Raw genomic sequence first — 19,169 nt, 5'->3', positions numbered from 1 at the left:
CATTTCTTCCTATATTAAAGAAAAAGATCTAAAGACAAAAACGTTTTTTAAAAGACTGTCTTTTAGACAATCTTTAGTTTGTCTAAATCAAAAATATCTACAGTTTTTTTTTTTTTATTTTGTTTTAAGATGTTAATTTCATAGATAATCAAGAACTTAAAACCTTCTTATTGGGTTCAGGACAAAAGATAAACAAAGTCAACCAGAAAACAGCAGTTTCAGTTTGCAACTGATCTGTTAAAAATATGAGCAAAATTTTGACACACCTGGAATGTCTTAATACGACTGATTTGTGTAAATTCCATGTTGTTGTCCGTGAGAGCTTTTGAAATAATATCTAATACATCTTGCCACTAGAACATAAAAGTGAGAAAAAAGTGTTTACACACAGCATTTAGCCAAAGAGATTTGAGAAGGTAATAAATCATAACTAAACCACAGTAACTTTTATACTTCAGTTAAATGAGCAAAACCAAACAAACCCCTCAGATGGAGAATCAACAACACTAGCTCTGTTGGTGTGATGGTTTGTATATTCTTAGACAAGGGAGTGGCACCATTTGAAGGTGTGGCCTTATTGGAATAGGTGTGACCTTGTTGAAATAGGTGTGACCTGTGTCACTGTGGGTGTGGATATAAAATCCTCACCCTAGTTGCCTGGAAGTCAGTCTTCCACTAGCAGCCTTTGGATGAAGATGTAGAACTCTCAGCTCTGCCTGTGCCATGCCTGAATGGATACTGCCATGCTCCCACCTTGATGATAATGGACTGAACCTCTGAACCTGTAAGCCAGCCCCAATTAAATGTTGTTTTTATAAGACTTGCCTTGGTCATGGTGTCTGCTCACAGCAGTAAAACCCTAACTAAGACAGTTAGGAAACGACATTTTCTTTTCCCATCAAATACTAGTTGAACGATAATATAAAAAAAAAAATACAAGCATCACTGAAAATAATTAAAATATAAATAAAAAACAATGGTGTATTTAATGTATATAGTTCAACTTTCTAAATGTAAAACTAGTATTTTACTATATTTATAAATAATACTTTTTTATAGTACATTAACTACTTTTTCTTAAATAGGACATTTCATTTATGAATGAATCTTTGAAGGTTATAAATTCTACTTTTTCAAATCTCAAAATATCTCTAAACGACATTAACATAAAATATAATACATGATAGGAACTGCCTTTATAAAGTATTATCACAGTTCTCTCTATATAAACATAAATGACAGTAATTCCGAGTCTTAGCTCTACTTCAGTATTTATAAGTAGTTCTGAGTTAGTCACTAAGTAGAGGTGGAAGACCAGCAGACTGAAGCAGAAAGTCTTGATTATACCGTTGAGAAAACGAGCGCTTTGGCCCCTGGATCTCTAAGTTGTATTTTCATCAGAGTTCTGACCACAGCTTCCACTTTTGTAGAATGGCTACCCTTTGAACACAAAGAGGAAAATACATTAGAACCAAACAAAACCTAGTTAAGGAAAGAAAATTGGTATAAAACACTTCATTCAAACTATATATAACAGAGCATACAAACATACATACATACACACATAACTAAGCAAATATACATGTGCTTAATTAGTCTTTTTATTTTGTGTTTACTGGGAACTTTCTTTAGTGTCTAATTGCAGAAATGAATGAGTTTATCACCAAGGTGTTTAATAGACAGCTCAATGGGTAAGCAGCATCCTTGGATGAGCCTGATGACCCTGAATTTCATTTCCAAGCCTACAGCATGGAGACACTCATTATCTACATGGTGTCCCCCGACTCTGCACACGTGCCATATCATGTACTTTCTCTCCCCTGTCCCCCAAATCTAAGAATAAGGATTTCCTAAAAGAATTTACATCTAGTTAATTGAACATAAATGCACTCTAGAAAGTCATACAGTATTGATACCAAACACTTTGTTTTATATCTACTAAAATCTGTTACAATAAGGAAGCAGAATGTATATTTAAAAACATTCCTTAGCCGGGCGTGGTGGCGCACGCCTCTAATCCCAGCACTTGGGAGGCAGAGGCAGGCGGATTTCTGAGTTCGAGGCCAGCCTGGTCTACAAAGTGAGTGCCAGGACAGCCAGGGCTACACAGAGAAACCCTGTCTCGAAAAACCAAAAAAAAAAAAAAAAAAAAAAAAAAAAAAAAAAAAACATTCCTCACTACTCCATTCATTTCAGATATTTTAATATTAGAAGTGTAAGGATACAAAGAATAAAAACTCAAGGCACCTTGAAAACTGAAGGATTCAACAATGAATAAAATTTCTTTTGCAGTGGCATGATCATGGACAATGACATATATACAAGATGTGGACTAACACACAGGCATAGAGTCACTTTTCAAGAATTTAATTTCTTTTTTTTTTCATCTTTCAAAACTGTTCCATCACAGGAATATGGAAATAGAAAAGTGGTTTAAAACCTGAGGAATAAACAAATGATGAACCTACCATCAGTGTGTTTAACCTAACCCGTAGTAAATAAACAATCAAGTAACAGCTTTTCAGACCTTAAACATGACCACTACCATGACCTAAATGGAGGTGTGGGGAGGATACCAACCAAATATAAATGGATTCCCACAGCAGCACTTGACCTTTCCTCAAAGCTTTCAATACACTTATTACAGGGAAAAGTACAAGACAGCCAGGGCTACACAGAGAAACCCTGTCTCAAAAAACCAAAAAACAAACAAACAAACGAAAACCACCAAAACAGGTAAACAAGGAAGAAAATTACTCTAATTTAATGGGAGGACAAGATTAAAAAAAAAAAAAGGCTAAAAATCTGCATGCTAAAATAAGGATCTTATATTTATTTCTTTAGACATACAGCCTCTCAATTATATATACAAGGTTTAAAAAAATGTAAAGGGGACCATACTATCTCATACTACTGATTTAAAATAATAATAAAGAGAAACCAGGAAAAGAATACAAGTGATAATTCAGACCTTCAGATAGAGCCACTCATATACCCTGTAACATTACACCTTTTGTTTTTCCACTCAAAAGATGATATCAGCAGGCAAAATAGTAAAATAGTTAATAATAAAGAAATGACCTCAAACCTTTCTATTAAGTATAATAGAGAATAAGCTAGAGTTTTGATAGGAAGTAAACATATAAAAAAATTAACAAAAGTATATCACCATTGAAGGATCTTCAACTCCTTTTAAATTTTTGTTGACTGCAACAAACATCTTTCCCCTGAGCTGGTTCCACTCAGTTAGCAGCATTCCTCAGAAGGTATCCCAAGGCTCTAGCATCTTTAACATCTTGGGGTCTCCAAGTCATCTTCAACTTTACAGCTTCTTGTTTCATGCATGATCTTCTGAGCTCCTCCAAAGGGACTGGGTTACTTCTCCAGACAATCTGTAGCACTTTAGGATTTGTGTGACTTCACTCTGCTGCTGCTTTTCTTGGTAGTTAGCCCATGGTACTGGCATCTCTAATATGCTGGGGTCTTCTGCAGCAACTAGGCTTCACCAATAGGCTCTCTTCATGGTGCCAAGCCCCAAATTCATTGCATGACCCCTTCAGTTCTGACCCTTCAACTGCAACTGAGGCTGCATCTTCCCCATTGGCCTTTCATGGCTTCTCACATGACCCATTCATGTAGGTCTTCAAAACCTACCAAGTTCAGATGCAGTACAAGGTACAACCTTGGCTATCTCTGGAACACAGTTTCTTTGTGCTCTCAGAAAACACTTCCCAGAAGATTTCACTTAAGTGATACTGGTCTCAATCACTGCTAATTTCTTAACTCCAGTTAACCAGCATCAATTGTCCCAGTAGTTCCTTCTATTCCTGACTCTAAAGTCAGGACCACATGGCTGAAGCTGCTGTGTTCTGTTACCTGCTGGGGCTGGAACATGGCCTCCATTATTCTATTACCAGCTTTCTGTTTCCCAGCTCCCTCACTGCCAAAGCTTGGCTATCCTGGAACTTGCTCTGTAGATTGACCTTGAACTCAGAGATCTGCAAGGCTCTGTCTCCTGGGATTAAAGGTGTGTAGCACCAGGCCGTGACTTAAATTTAGGTAGGTGAGATCTTGCCCCAAGGTCACCACTTCCTTAATTCAATTTAATATCCTTGAACACAGGATTCAGCTATGTTCACTTTCTGGTGTCCTTTTAATACTCAAACAATACATTTTATATTTTTCCTTCCCAAGTTTGCTATGCTTATGCAAAATGCTCTTCATCAGATTTAAGCAGAGAATACAGTCTGTGATGGTGTTTCTGAGACTTCCTTTGTCAATGCAATTAATCTGAGTTTCTTCGCCTTAGCCTCAAGCAGACTCTTCAGACAAGGGCAAAAGGCAGCCACATTCTTCATCCACAAAAACAGCTTCTAGGTCACATACTGAAATTCTTCTCCACTGAAACTTCTCAGGCCAGGTCTGTACAGTCAAATCACTCACAGCAACAAAGTCTTCCATATTCCTACTAGGATGGCTCATTAAGTCTCTCCTAAAATATTCCATGGCTTTCCAAATCAAAAGTCCCCAAATCCACATTCTTTCAAACAAAAGCATGGTCAGGCCTATCACAGCAATAATCCAGTCCCTGATACCAACTTCTGTCTTAGGGTTTTACTGCTGTGAACAGATACCATGACCAAGGCAACTCTTATAAAACATTTAATTGGGGCTGGCTTATAGGTTCAGAGGTTCAGTCCAGTTTCATCAAGGTGGGAACATGGCAGCATCCAGGAAGGCATGGTGCAGCAGGAGCTGGGAGTTCTACATCTTCATCCAAAGGCAAAAAGGAAAAGACTAGCTTCCAGGCAGCTAGGAAGAGGGTCTTAAAGCCCACACCCACAGCGACACACCTACTCCAACAGGGCTACACCTCCAAATAGTGCCACTCCCTGGACCAAACATATTCAAACACTACATGCATGAAATGGAAAGACACATCATAGTTGACTTAACTCTGGTCCCTTCATATCTGCTCCTGGCTGCTAAGGTCCCTTATTAAAAGAGAGGCAAGGAAGTAGATATTCAAGATCTCCTTATTGCAGTATCGATACTACTTGATTTGTCTACTTGATTTGAATAAATAAAATTACTCAAATAGAAAAATATTATTGCTTTGTATTTTTAATAACTTCTAATAAAAGTAAATAATGTGGGGGACACACAGTTGGAAGTAGGGCATGCCAGTTCATGATGCTAAACAGTTACATTGAGCAGCATAGCCTATTGTATCCAGCCTTTCTGTTTACAACACCAGGGCGGAAGGAGAGAGTAGGGAGAGGGAGAGGGAGAGGGAGAGGGAGAGGGAGAGGGAGAGGGAGAGGGAGAGGGAGAGGGAGAGGGAGAGGGAGAGGGAGAGGGAGAGGGAGAGGGAGAGGGAGAGGGAGAGAATGAATATGAGAATGTGTGTAAGTTTATGGTCTATTCATTTCCTCCCCTGGGGATTCCAATGTCTCTGCTAACTCCACTTGTAGAATTATAGGTTAAAAGTCCTCAAGAACACCAGAGAAAGCCAACATGATCTATTCACAAACAGAACAAATGACATTTGTGTTTAGACTTCTAACATAAATAAGGAAGCCATATTTTTAGAGATTTTATACCTACTACATATTAATAGATATTTTATGCATGTAAAATAAATGTACAGTGCAGTGTGTCAGAAACACATCTAGTCAAGTTCTATTGTAGAGGAAATATCGCCTTAAAGGCAAAATGAATTCATGATAAAAGGCTGAGAATTCTAAAACTGATCATTCATATTTCTTGGCAAATTTCTTGAAGCCATCTAATAGAGAATGAAGAATGTTAATGATGATTTCATGGATAAATAAATACTGAGTAAAGTTGCCTTAGAAAGCAGCAAGATAATTAGAAAGAAAATTAGATTTAGATGCTTAGAAAATTCTGTGAAGGGGATGAGTAGGAATGGGAGGAGGACAAGAGAGAATTGGGGTTGAATATGATCAAATACATTATACACGCCTATAAAAACTGTTACAAGAATCCCATTACACACTTAATATACTGGAAACCTACTGAAGGCAGAGCTCAGTGGTAGCAGACTAGGGAGATAGTCTCTGATGTGTAGCTTCAGTCTTTCTACTTGTTTCTATGATGAAGAGTTTACATTATAATACTGCACATACTACGGTTCTTTTTTCTGGATATAGATATATCTACAATTACATAATAAAACATGGCTCTCATGCATACTATATGAAGACCACTGACTGCTCTTCCAGAGATCCTGAGTTCAATTTCCAGAAACCACATGGTGGCTCACAACCACCTGTAATGGGGTCTGACGCTCTTTTCTGGTGTGTCTGAAGACAGCTACAGTGTACTTACATAAATAAAATAAATAAATAAATCTTTTTTTAAAAAAAAAATATATATATGTACACATATATTTAAAAATTAAGCATGTTAAAGAGGAATGAGAGAGAAGAATACTTATACTAATTTCTTCATATTTTAAAAAGAAAAGCCAGTAGATTCTGACCACTGCTAGTACTCAAGAAAAAAAATTGTATGTATTGAAGGTCATACAGGTTCTCCCTGGAACTAAAATCAGAAACTGTTCACAGTAATAGAGCAAAATAAGAATGGAGGTAAAGATCAGTTTTTACTTTATGACATTTTCAAGATACTTATTTTTCCATTATTTTATTAATTACTTCTACTAAACATTTAAGAACCATTTTCCTATATTTTTTATCAACTATAAATTGGGTTTTTAGGGGAGAAAGTGGGAGGTCTGTAATTCTAGGACTTTAAATGCATTACTCCAGTGATAAAATTAGGTGTCCATTTACCAGAGTGAGCTGCCTCAGAACCAACAAACTATCTCCTACCATGGGCTACTGTGCGTACAGTACTTTATACTGCCCATGGATGCCCAATCAGTACCACAGAAGAGAAGTTTACCTTTACCAGATATGGGGCATTCACATCTGGAACAGCACAGTAACATTTTATTCTTGTAGTCCTTACTTAGAGTAACTTTTGAAAACTTATATGCATACTATTAGAATTAAAGGCCCTAGGCTACTGTTTTTGAAAATTTCCTGTGAGAAATATAATTTCAATGATGACATATTCACGCAGCTTAGTTTCCTCTACTTTCCAATAAGGAAAAGGATGTTCTTTAGTCAGTAATTTGACCAACTGCGATAGTAACATATTTTTCTATAGCTTTCCTCAGAAGTTTGTAACTTGCACAGGATGTGCAAAAGCTCCTGTGATTGTTCAGGACAAAGTCCGTTCCTATTTTGGTATTTTCTGACTTTCATCCCGTACTTCCCCATTTGGAATAAGGCTAGCTCTTTTTAGAGCCAAGTTGTCATGTCTTTTCCGTTCACACCCATTCACCAAGGTAAAACCCATGCTGCTTCAAACAGCACAGCATAGTGGAGGTTTGAAGTGGTTTGACAGCCCTCACACAGCAGGGGTGCTTGAGAAGCACGCCAGGAACAATGGCTGCCTTCTTCACTCACTTATGCGTTACCTTACGAAGCACAATGGAAACTCTCTCCAGGCTGTGCACAATCTTATTTATATAATTAGGCCTCAAAATTATTATCCAGCTTTTAAAACAATTTGCAGAATTATTTTAGAAGTAAGTTACTACCTGTAAAAAAAATCTAAAAATCATATTTGGATCACAGATAATTTCATAACCATTTTTACTAAGTGCCTATCGCACACCAGGTGCCATGCTTAGGATACAGAAGAGAATCTCAAGAACAATGTCTCTTTACAGTCTAATAGTGTTAATGGTCCAGAAAGGACTGTTGTACTTGAATATGCTTGGCCCTTGAAAAGTGGTACTATTAGGAGGTGTGGCCTTGTTGGGGGAAGTGTGTCACTGTGGAGGTGGGCTTTGAGGGATCCTAGTGTTAAATCTTGGCCCAGTAAGGAAGAATAAGTCTCCTGCTGGCTGCCTTCCTATCAAGATGCAGAACTCTGAGCTTCTTCTCCAGTACCACTTCTACCTGGATGCTGACATGCTTTCTGCCATGAAGATAACAGACTGAACCTCTGAAAATGTAAGCCAGCTCCAATTAAATGTGGTCCTTTATAAGAGTAGCTTTGGTCATGGTGTCTCTTCACAGCAATAAAACCCTAACTAAGACAGAAGTAGGACTATGTTTTTCAAAAAGATAATAAAAGTAATTTACACTTTACATCTTCAGTCTCTATTGTGTGTTCAATTTGTTGTATAGCATGGCCAACTTTCAGCATGACTAAGAGAACTACCCACTCATCATTCAGAACTACAACTGTTAACTGGGTCAATGAATACAAACTTCCTTTTCTCTTTTGACAATTAGAATTTTATCTACATATACTCATTTAAACAAAAAATCAGTACTATTTTCAATTTATCAGTTAACACTGATATATAACATATATGGTAGCTCATATAGGGATATTTAGATGTACACATTTAAATACAATTAAGTATAGATTTGATTTCTGAAGTTATTGTACAATTACTTTAAGCAAACTCACAATTTTATAATTAGTTTTTTTCTACCCAGATGTTTAATGACATATTAGAAAGTATGAACAAGCCAACTTTTGATACCTTGAGGAGAGGTGGAAGGAAAGAAAATGCACTGTGATGCTATACCCAGAATTCTATACATCTTATTGCTGTACTGATTGTCTTGGAATTAGAATATAAATACAATGCTTTCTCTATAAAGTTGCATAAGACTTCTCTAGAATTAGTAGATATGCTTTGTCAAAACCCAAGATAATGAATCATATCCTATCTGCAATGAGCCCAATCTCATTGAGACAGAGTCTGAAAAGCCTATTTCTAAAAGCACACTGGCTGATTATGAGGTACTCACTGTAAGATGATAAAGTAATAGTGCATGTGTGGTGGATGGCTGGCGAGGGAGCTGTTTTGCTACGTCTACCTATGCATAATATTTTGTATTGAATAGAAACTTATGAACTAAGAATCCTGTTCAGTATTGGGGCTGGGTTTATTCCAGCAAAAGTGCTTTGTTTGAAACCTTGCCAAACACAGGACACATGGAACAAGCCACATGGCACTATTTTCTGCCAGGAGGTCTGATTCACCACATCCAAATGCCTTGCAGTTGTTGGAACTTGCAAGGGGAATTTTGTTTACTTTGTAACATGCCCAGTAGGTTCCAAGGTCACTTAGGAATACTGTCACTGTTTCTGTGGATGATACAACTTTTATTTAAGTGCATACACCAAAGGGATACTAGTGATATCAGTATCTTATTTCTATGTTTAATCCACAGGATGCCTTAATCTGTGAAATCTCAAGTTCCAAAAATATCTTTAGAAACAAAATACCAAAGACTATTTATTTCTATTTTTGCATTCTCTGAATACCTTTTATATGATCTCAAGTTATATGATTAAGCACTATGTAAGCCATCATACTGTCTGCTACGTACAGAAGTCTTGTCATGAATACTTAAGAGTGAAATTAAAAAAAAAAACCCTTAAGGTTATAGAAACTTACATAGTCATATTTTCATTAAGTACCAAAATTTGACAATAAAAAACCCTTCAGGTTTAGGAGCTGTAAGGACCAAGTCAGAAGAGTAGAGTAGCCTCTGAAAACATATTAAGTAGATGTTTGAAAGAGCGAGTGACAGACAGTAGAGGATAAATGTGACAGTGTCAACGAGGTGACAGGTAACAACAGGTAGAAGTGGCAGACAGGAATGGTGACAGAAAAGGTAGACAGAAACAAACACAAATGTGGTAGGAATTACAGTGAGGAAGTAGAAGAGGATGAGATTGGCTTATATAATATGTAAAATATTTAATCATGTTTGATAAAGAAGAAATGTAAGCATGTCTGAGTCAATGGTAGGAAAAGCTATCTTTACTAAAGTCTCTAATCTTTTAGTTTTCTGAATAAGACAGTTTAATACATGTGTTCAGACATCCATGAAAGATACATAGCAGCAAGAGTATTTAGTAATATTTCAATACTGACATCTCCTTCCCAGCAGGGCTACACACCTAACTGTACTGGGTATAGGAAAGCTGCCATACAGGAACAGGTGTGTGGGTCTGATGGCTCAGTGACTCAGAGCCACAGCCACGCAGTTTACTGGCAACTAGACCAGCCTCCTTCTAACCCTCCAGCACAGGGCATGGCGGCAGCTCTGCCTCATCTTATTCATCAATACCACTTGTGGCTGTTGGCATACCTGCAACTCCAGCAGAAAGAAGAGAAAAGAAGAGTAAACAGACAGCATCTTTACAAGAGGGAGAGAAACACAAAGTGGAGAACATGGGAGAGACTGGGAAGGACAATTCTAGGAACAGAACACTGACCACCAAGTCTCAAGGCTGGCCGGCCTCTGGGCTGCTCCAATCACACACTTTACTTTGCAACTTCTTAACACATGTTTTTAAAACACATTCATCCAAGGAATTCAGAGACAGACGACATTATCCTTAGATCATGATCCTCTCCTCACTTCTTCCCAAACTGTCCTGTAATTCACACTGTGTATTCATCCTCCCATTTACCTCCTTACAGTCTTCAATGTTTTACTGGCAGAGTAAGTGCTTTAAGATCATCATTATTGGGGGCTGCAGAGATGGCTCAGTGGTTAAGAGCACTGGCTGCTCTTCCAGAGGTCCTGAGTTCAATTCCCAGCAACCGCATGGTGGCTCACAACCATCTGTAATGGTATCTAATGCCATCTTTGGTGTGTGTGTGAAGGTAGCAACAATGTACTCAGAGACATAACTAAAGAATTCTTAAAAAAAAAATACCATCATCATCATCAATCATTTTCCTTTGTGTTCTGCATTTGAATATCAACATTACTTTCTTTGGTCTCGAACACAAATAAATTTGCATTCTCTCCTCACGAGACTCAATTCCCCTCTAACTCTTTTCTTGGTATCATATAGTAACACTATCTTTCATTTGTTCAGCACTTGGGTACCTAATTTAAAATCATTATATACCTCAAATTGAGACATTCATCATATGCTACATATGCATTGTGAGTCTCATCTAGCATTATTTTCTTTTACCTCACTTAAACTATCCCATTCCAGATAAAGATACACACTCACTTACAGTTTGTTTGCTCAATAGCTCAACCTATAACTATTTGAATTTAATGAGATCTCTACTTTTTTTTTTTTTTTTGGTTTTTCGAGACAGGGTTTCTCTGTGTAGCCTTGGCTGTCCTGGAACTCACTTTGTAGACCAGGCTGGCCTCGAACTCAGAAATCCGCCTGCCTCTGCCTCCCGAGTGCTGGGATTAAAGGCGTGCGCCACCACGCCCGGCTGAGATCTCTACTTTTTATAAGCTAATACTCTATTTTTTTCAAGGGTCTAATACAACAGTTTAGTTTTCTTTCCTATATCTTCAGGTTACCCTTTTATTTTTGTGAGTGTGTGCATGTGTGCACACACACATGCCACAGTGCGCATATGGTCAGAGGACAGCTTGGGGTGTCCTCTCCTTCCACCATGTAGGTCTCAGAAAAGAACTCAGGTTCTTGGGCTAGCAGCACGTGCCTTTGCCTGCCGAGTGGTCTCACTGACTCCTGTCTAGTCTTTATTGGAGCTTAAACATGCTTTAGAATCTTTTATCTTGAATACAATGAAACAACAGAGAACTTACTTTCTACACTAGCCTCTGGTTTCAAGTCTTGGTTTATCTGATTTTTCACATCAGAATTCAGGGTATTTCCCTGCTATACCTGCTAATGCTCAGTTATATTAGTGGCCCTTGAACATACCCACCTCTTTCCAACTCCACTGTCTCCACCCTAAATACACCTTAGCCAACTGTGTGGCCTCCTAAACTACACCTACATTTTTTCCACTTTTGTTCTTGTTTCTTTTTCTTTTGCTAACTGATTTTCTTCATTGTAGCAAGGAAGATCTTGGCAAGATTTAGAGCCTGAGTGCCTGCCTTGCCTGCCCTTCCATTTTATTTTCAGTTTTGCCTACTGCTCTGCAGCCACTCACTTCTGTGTTAGGCTTGTCTGTCTTGGTCTGATCACATATTGTGAGTTCTTTTTCAGTCTGGGAACATCCTCTTGGCAAGATCAGTTCTACCTTCTTTCCATGTTGGCCAATCCACTAATTTTTGACATTGTGTTTCTTAACAGTCATTTCCTCAGAAAAGCTCAGATTGGCTTTAATTTTATAATATTTATAATTATAAAAAAAAAAATCATTGTTTAATGTCTTTACTTTTTGCCGTAACTCAAACTCCTCTACATTCCTAGCACCAAACTGTAACATCAGAGAGATCAGCAACCACATCTTGACTGTGTATTATATCTGCAAGGCCTAGAGCACTGCCTGGGCATAGGAAGCATCTAGTAAATATGCATGGAAAGAATGAATGGAAATTCATTCCAACTCTGCAAACAGCAATGTGACTGACACTTTAAATTTACTAAAACTGAAACTGAACTGCTGGTTTCTTAGGAGGGAGAACACTCTAACAAATACCTACTTCTGTCAGTAATTTCAACTTGCTCTCAAATCTACTCAGAAAACACATTCTTAAAATATAAGAATGTCAAGGAATCTGAGGATGAGTCCTCTTCCTGCTTAAGCACTAGTACTACCGCTGCCTACTCTATACAGCTAGCCCCTAATGCCTATTAAATTTACTATTAATTTACCTTTTGACCAAGTCTGATTAGAAAAGAAATTTAAAAGCACATGTAAGAAAAATAAAGAACAAAACACCTAGTGTTTTTTAATAAATGAACACATTTGGGGTAGAAAGTCCAGTGGATCCTATTTGTACGCTGAATTAGTAAATTTTTATTTTGAATAAAACATGAAAAAGTCAATACAAATTCAAGTTTCTCTGTATTCTGAAATGTCAGTACACAGTTTTAAAGAACACTGTGTCGTCTCTGGGATAATCAGCTAATGCTAGAAACCCATCTATTTTTTCCTGGCTTAGACTAAATAAGTAGAAAGCTTAAAAAACAAAGCAAAACAAACAAACAAACAAACAAAAAAACTTTAACAACTACATATTTGGATTAAAAAAACCAAAAACCTTTTTTCAACCTGTTAAATAGTTGACATCGTATCTTGGGCAAGCTAGCCAAGTATTCCAGCACTGAGGTATATTCCTAGTCTGAAACTGTAGTGACGAGAATCAGCATACAGGGCAGGGAAATGCAGTTCTTTAGCTCTCAGTGATGACTGCGCTGACTGTATTAGCTAGCTCTCTCCACAAGGAGCAGGAGATAAAGCCGAGTCTCCAGCTACTGTGGATATACTCAACAGTGGTTTCTACACTCACTGTGCCAGCTTTCTGTAATGCTTCACTTGGCATGCACTGCTTTAATTGTGTATGTTCTTGACTTACCATACCTTCACAGGGATATCATCCTCTTGGTTTGCCTTCTCTGAGGTGAAGACATAGGAGACTTCTTTGTGTGATGTGGTCTGGCGGCAGATAGCACACTTGATGGAGCTTCGATGAGACCCCACACTGTACTGTTCAATTATAATCGAAGTGCATTCATTACAGAAGCAGTGTCCACAGGTCAGCACTGCCCACTGAAAAAAACCATGCATGGCAAGTCATGGTGAGAATGGGTCAATGAGACCTTCCTGTCCATGAACACATACACAGGCAAAGAAGACTTACAACTCCAATTCCTAAGTACCTCATAGTAAGACAATTTTTAGTCTAAGAGAAATACATTTTCATCTTCATTTTCCTTAATAGTCAACTATCATTATTTTGTAAGAAGTTAGTGTTCTCATTTCAGATTTAAAGAAAACATCAGTACTGATTACACCTTCGGTACTTAACAGCAGATAATGAAGAACTGAGAACATCAATGTGGATGTAATATACTCATTGCTACTTAATTTATTAACATACTTACAGTTTCACTTGCTAACACATTTATTCAGAAAATAAGATGATATTTCAGATTTGTTTGGAAAGACACAATAAATTTTTTTGTGGACCCTTTTGTGAGATCATTTGTCTTAAGTTTGATGCTTTGTGGCAATGGGTTTTAGGCTCTTAGCTTATTTTTTCCTGGATTTGGACACATCTGTATTTGCACTAAAAGGGACAGACAGAACTCTGAAATGTGTCCAGGAATCTCCTTAAAAAGATTTCAGATTAGGGGCAGGAGAAATTGGGGTAGACAGTGCAGCTTTCAAATAGTTTATGAAGAAGGTTCATTTTGTTTCAGTTGGGGACACTTTTCTTGCAGCTCCCTAGTTCCATCTATGTAATCAAAGGCTTAAACCAGGATCTTTAGACCTGTCCCACTCAAGTTTGCTTCGCAGAGCAACACTACTGAGTTCCCTGTAGACCTCAAATGACAGTGGAAATGTAGGATAGGACTTTCTCTTTTCACAGGAATTCAGTTCATAAGGTACAGAGCAAGACTGTTCCACCTTTTCTCACAAGAGGAGAAATGACTAAACAGCAGGAATAACAGGGCATTCAGTAAACAGATTCTGAGAACAAATGGCAGCATCTCTAACAGTATCAGCAGAAATGTAGGACACAGAGCCCCTACAGCATGGAACTTTATAAAAGCCCTGACCCAGGGCTAACTGCATGCTAGGCACACACAAAATCACTAAAGAACTCTAAGGCCCAATCCCTTCCTTAATAGTGTTGTTTTTACTTAAATCAGACATTATATACTATTATACACTTTAATTCTGCTGCTCAATAATTAATGTAGCAGTGTTCCTATTAAGATTTACAGTCTCTTTTGAGAATATCTTTCTCTGTAAATGTTGGATTAAAAGTCCCTTTATTCCCAATTATTGCTAATCAGAACAAAGAAATGATATATTTAACTCTGCGCTTAATTCCATAGGGAAAATAAATCCATTGTCTAAAATAGGCCAATTTTCAAATGTTGAAAAGCAACTCAAATTCTGATAGTTTATGCTGATTTACCACACAAAGCAGGAATAAATCAATAGTCAGACAGAATAAAAATTTTCATTGAAGTAAAACTGTGTCATCATGTTTGTAGGCATTTTATATCAATACATACAAGTTACTGCTTATTTCCTCCAATCCCCAAAACAGGAAAAATCACATTTAATTCTGGTTGGAGGTGGTATCTGTACTTTAAAGATGGGATTTGAGACTTTACTGTTGTTAGGAGCTACATCACTGTGCCTCTGTACTAGTAAATTTGTAGTATGCTATACTTTGTTCAATTACCAAATGTTAATGTGGCAAAATTAATGTCTTGTCTAGAAATGTTTACAACTATGCATCTTTAATGAAAAAGATATGGTTGTTCTAGGGTTACGTTTTTAGTTAGGAAAAAGACAGTTCATGTATTTGTAACCTTAAGCATGTCAACTAAGCCCTGACCCTACCTCTAAGATGAGAACGAAAGTCTTTCACAGTTAGAGGAAGGGTATATATTTGTATACATGCATAAGACAAAGAAAGACTCGCTAGGTGTGGAAGCAGTGTACATTGTAAGGTCTTTTATGAAGTCCTGTGATGTTTTATTATAACCTTACCTGTTTTCCCAGCTGTCGAGCACAGATTGGACAAGGCTCTGGATTAATACCTCCTGATGTTTTATCTTGAGACTATAGGAAAAAAGAAGAATCAAAAAACATGTTAGCTATATTTTATATTTAGGATTTGATGCATGCTCTGAAATTCATTTGTAGGGGTATATGCTTGTAATTTCAATCAGAATTATCTAACTAGTGAGATCACCTAATATTGTACATATTACCTAATACTACTATTACTATTTCTGGAATTTATTCAGCACACAATTAAAGAAAGGAAAACCAATTTTTTTTTTTAAACCACAGCTTATAGTGTTACGCTACTATACTTGTGATTACAATAGAAAGTAAATTTAAAATCAAAATATGAACTAAATTTTTGAAAGTTTATCTCAAGACTATACTTTATTGTAAATACATACAAATTACTAACTGTTATGGTGACACAGAACTGTAATCCTAGCGCTTGGAAGATAGAAGCAAATAAATCAGGGGTAATCTTGAAGGTAATCTTGCGGGAGCTCTGACTACATGAGACCCTTTCTCTTTTTGTTGCTGGAAAAAAGAACTTAAAAAACACTTTAAATTTAGAGCTTAGAAACAAACAGCTTCCTAGCTATTATAGTACAAGTGTACACTCATGCATATGTAGCCCAAGAACAGGCGTGGGAAAGGCTGCTACTTAGCACAAGAATAGGCATGGGAAAGGCTGCTACTTAGCACAAGAAAGGCATGGGAAAGGCTGCGATTTGGCACAATTCTGTTTTAACAGTGTTGCCACTCAGCATCCCTGGTTTAATCTAACTAAACAAATAACTGGGAAGCAGATATGATTGATTTGAAAGCTCTGGGTCTAGAACTGTATCAAACTATAATAGATTTTTCAAACACCTCCTTAAAATTCTCATAAAATTTTAAAGAGTTTCAGACAGTCAGCAAGGTAGACAGGCTTTAAAACTGAAGAAAACTAGAGATTTTCTTTCTAATTTCACTAACTAAATATTCTAACACTAAAAAAAACCAAAACCAAAAAAACCCTTTAACTTCTAAGTAGTGATAAAAAACCAGAACTTAAATTCAGTACCTCTAAAGATCTAGAAATTTGCTTATACAGTCATTTAAGAGTTTAATAAATTATTTCATCTTAGTATTAATCTGTTTCAGATCACATGAAACAAATCACCTACAACATAGTGCTTAAAAATAATTAATCATATATTCTTCATAATTTGCAGGTCATCCAGGTACTTTCCTGGCTGGGCTGGGCTGGGCTGGGCTGAGCTGAGGTCTGGAGATACATCGATTCATGATCATGGCGGTTGGTAGGGTATCTATCTAGTCAGGAAGGGGCAGAGGCTGAACTGAGGGTTTAGCAGAGGGTCTGCATAATTATTGTAGGCAGTAGTAGTCTTGATTCATCTAACACAAACAAACAGCCTGTACTATTCATTGCAGGACTGAAATTGTAAGTGGAAATTATCCCTAAAGTGTTTCTTGACATATAGTATAGGGAAAACATAATCTTAAAAGCTATACCTTCTCCAAATTTGTTAGGTAAAGAAGCTGTCCAAGTTTCTTCTGAAGCTGTGATGTAGCAACAGCTTTATCATTCACCAGTTTTATACGATTCTGTTCAACCTAGAAACAAACCAACCCTTTATTCCCTCTCAAAAAGATGGTTCAACTATATTAAACATGCATGATTTTTCTGAATAATCAAATTCATGTCCCGTCCTATGAAATACCATTTATACATTAAAACTTAATTTTACAAGATTAATACTGAAAATATAGTTTGAAAGGACTTTAGTTTTAAGCTGAAGTCAGATTTCCATAAAGTTCTTTTAAAAAGAAGCCTCATGATACATATAGGAAATAGGATAAAAATCACTCTGAATTCTATTTCTGTGCCACTTTTCCCTAATACATGTGTGGGATGAAGACAATGACACAACACACTGCTTGGTGTGAGTGGTTTATCATATAGAGACACTACCCCTGATTGTTCTTCCTCTTCTGCAATACATCAGACAGAAAGAGAATTAAATGGAAGGGGATTTCCTTCTTATTACTTCTTATGTTTGTTGTGCTATAAACTTAGTCCAAAACGTACGTTTGAAGAAAAACATCGCCAGGCAGTGGTGGCGCAAGCCTTTAATCCCAGAACTTGGGAGGGAGAGGCAGGCGGATTTCTGATTTCGAGGCCAGCCTGGCCTACAGGACAGGTTACAGGACAGCCAGGGCTACACAGAGAAACCCTGTCTCGAAACAAACAAACAAACAAACAAACAAACAAACACACACATACAACAAAAAAAGAAAAACATCTCTACCAATTCATAGTTAAGGTAGTATATAACATAAAAATTATCTTAAACCATAGTCTAAATGCTTTACAAAAAGAAATCGGTTTAAGTATTAAATATCCATAAAGGTTAAAAATAAATTATACAGGCAATATTTTTGTTACAGGAAAGACTGGTAGAATTCTGACTGAATCCTGACACAAATGGAGATTATTAGAGTACACATTCTAAATACCTATTAGCAAGACGGAAAAACGTGCAAAAATCAAAGTTATTAGTTACTTTTAAGAAACATGTTTTTTTCAAATTCTGGTAAAACTGAGGCTATAAAATCCTTCTAAAAGTGACTAAGGATATCTATTTGATTCGATGCATAGAAAGTATTCAAAAATAGAAGAATATGCAAACAAAATGTACCCAAATAGTGGACACACTAAGCATGTATATGTATGAAATTGCCCACTTTTATGACAGTAACTATTACTAGAAGACATCGCTGCTTTGGCTTTATGTCTTTTATATATTTTGGATTTTTGCTGGGGCTTTTCTTGTGATCGATTCTCAACTACCTCGTGTGGTTCAATGATGTGATGGACGGGTGGGTTTGGCTTTGGCTCTTTGGGATGGCGCACTCTTAGTCGCTCTGTAGCCATTGCAAGTTCATCAACAGCAGATACACGATTTCTCAGAGTCATCCAGTATTCATGAAGTAACTGATGGGGAAACATGAAGACAGTAGCAAGAAACAAGATTAAAACTGTCCAAAATCACTAAGATGTACTTTGAGCAAAGGGCTTCAAGGAGGCCTACATGTTTTCATTAACCTTCAAGGGAAAGCAATTCTTCAGGCTACGTTAGAGTGAGGATGTATGAGAAAACGACCTTGTATGCTGCTGCAGTTCTCAGGAACAGAACACCTAAGCATTTCATGGGAGACAAAATCTACATAAACCAATACTAGATTTATGTGATTACCACTTTGTTTTTGGCTTAAAACATTTTTATATTATATTCACATATTCAAAATAATTTGCAAATGTGAGATTTCTGAAATAACTGAATAAACTACCCAATTCAAGAGATATTCAAAATAATTTGCAAATAGATTTTTGAAATAATTGACCATAGACTATCCAATTTAAGAGACTTAATAAGACAAATTCCTTAGAAAGCTGTAATATTATCATTCTTTCCTTATTCTTTCTCCTTCAAAGTCAAGCAGGCAATTACTTTTAATCCCACTTTTCACTGGAAAAATGCCATACGTTACACAAGAGTTTTGAAACTTATAAAAATGTTACCAATCACTATATATGTATTTTGATAAG

General features: G+C 36.8%; 1 protein-coding gene across 3 annotated transcripts in view; it reads right to left on the bottom strand.

Annotated features, from left to right (window-relative positions):
* Positions 1-19,169, bottom strand: part of Shprh (SNF2 histone linker PHD RING helicase) — a 71,018-nt gene that overhangs the window by 10,680 nt on the left and 41,169 nt on the right. For 2 of the 3 annotated variants that reach the window (XM_021174217.3, XM_085842630.1), the window contains exons 22-27: positions 18,411-18,554; positions 17,072-17,173; positions 15,536-15,607; positions 13,385-13,573; positions 1,348-1,440; positions 267-353 (exon numbers count right to left, since the gene is read on the bottom strand). In XM_021174217.3, the coding sequence (XP_021029876.1) occupies positions 267-353; positions 1,348-1,440; positions 13,385-13,573; positions 15,536-15,607; positions 17,072-17,173; positions 18,411-18,554 (687 nt within the window). Of the gene's footprint in view, positions 1-266; positions 354-1,347; positions 1,441-2,247; positions 2,441-13,384; positions 13,574-15,535; positions 15,608-17,071; positions 17,174-18,410; positions 18,555-19,169 lie in introns of all 3 variants that reach the window. The other variant, XR_015048369.1, reaches the window with a different exon arrangement.

The sequence above is a fragment of the Mus caroli genome, unplaced genomic scaffold (assembly GCF_978045245.1).
Source record: "Mus caroli unplaced genomic scaffold, Mus_caroli_1 scaffold_9, whole genome shotgun sequence".
NCBI lineage: Eukaryota > Metazoa > Chordata > Mammalia > Rodentia > Muridae > Mus > Mus caroli.
Note: the sequence above shows the minus strand (reverse complement) of the source record. Positions and strands in the feature narration are given on the sequence as shown.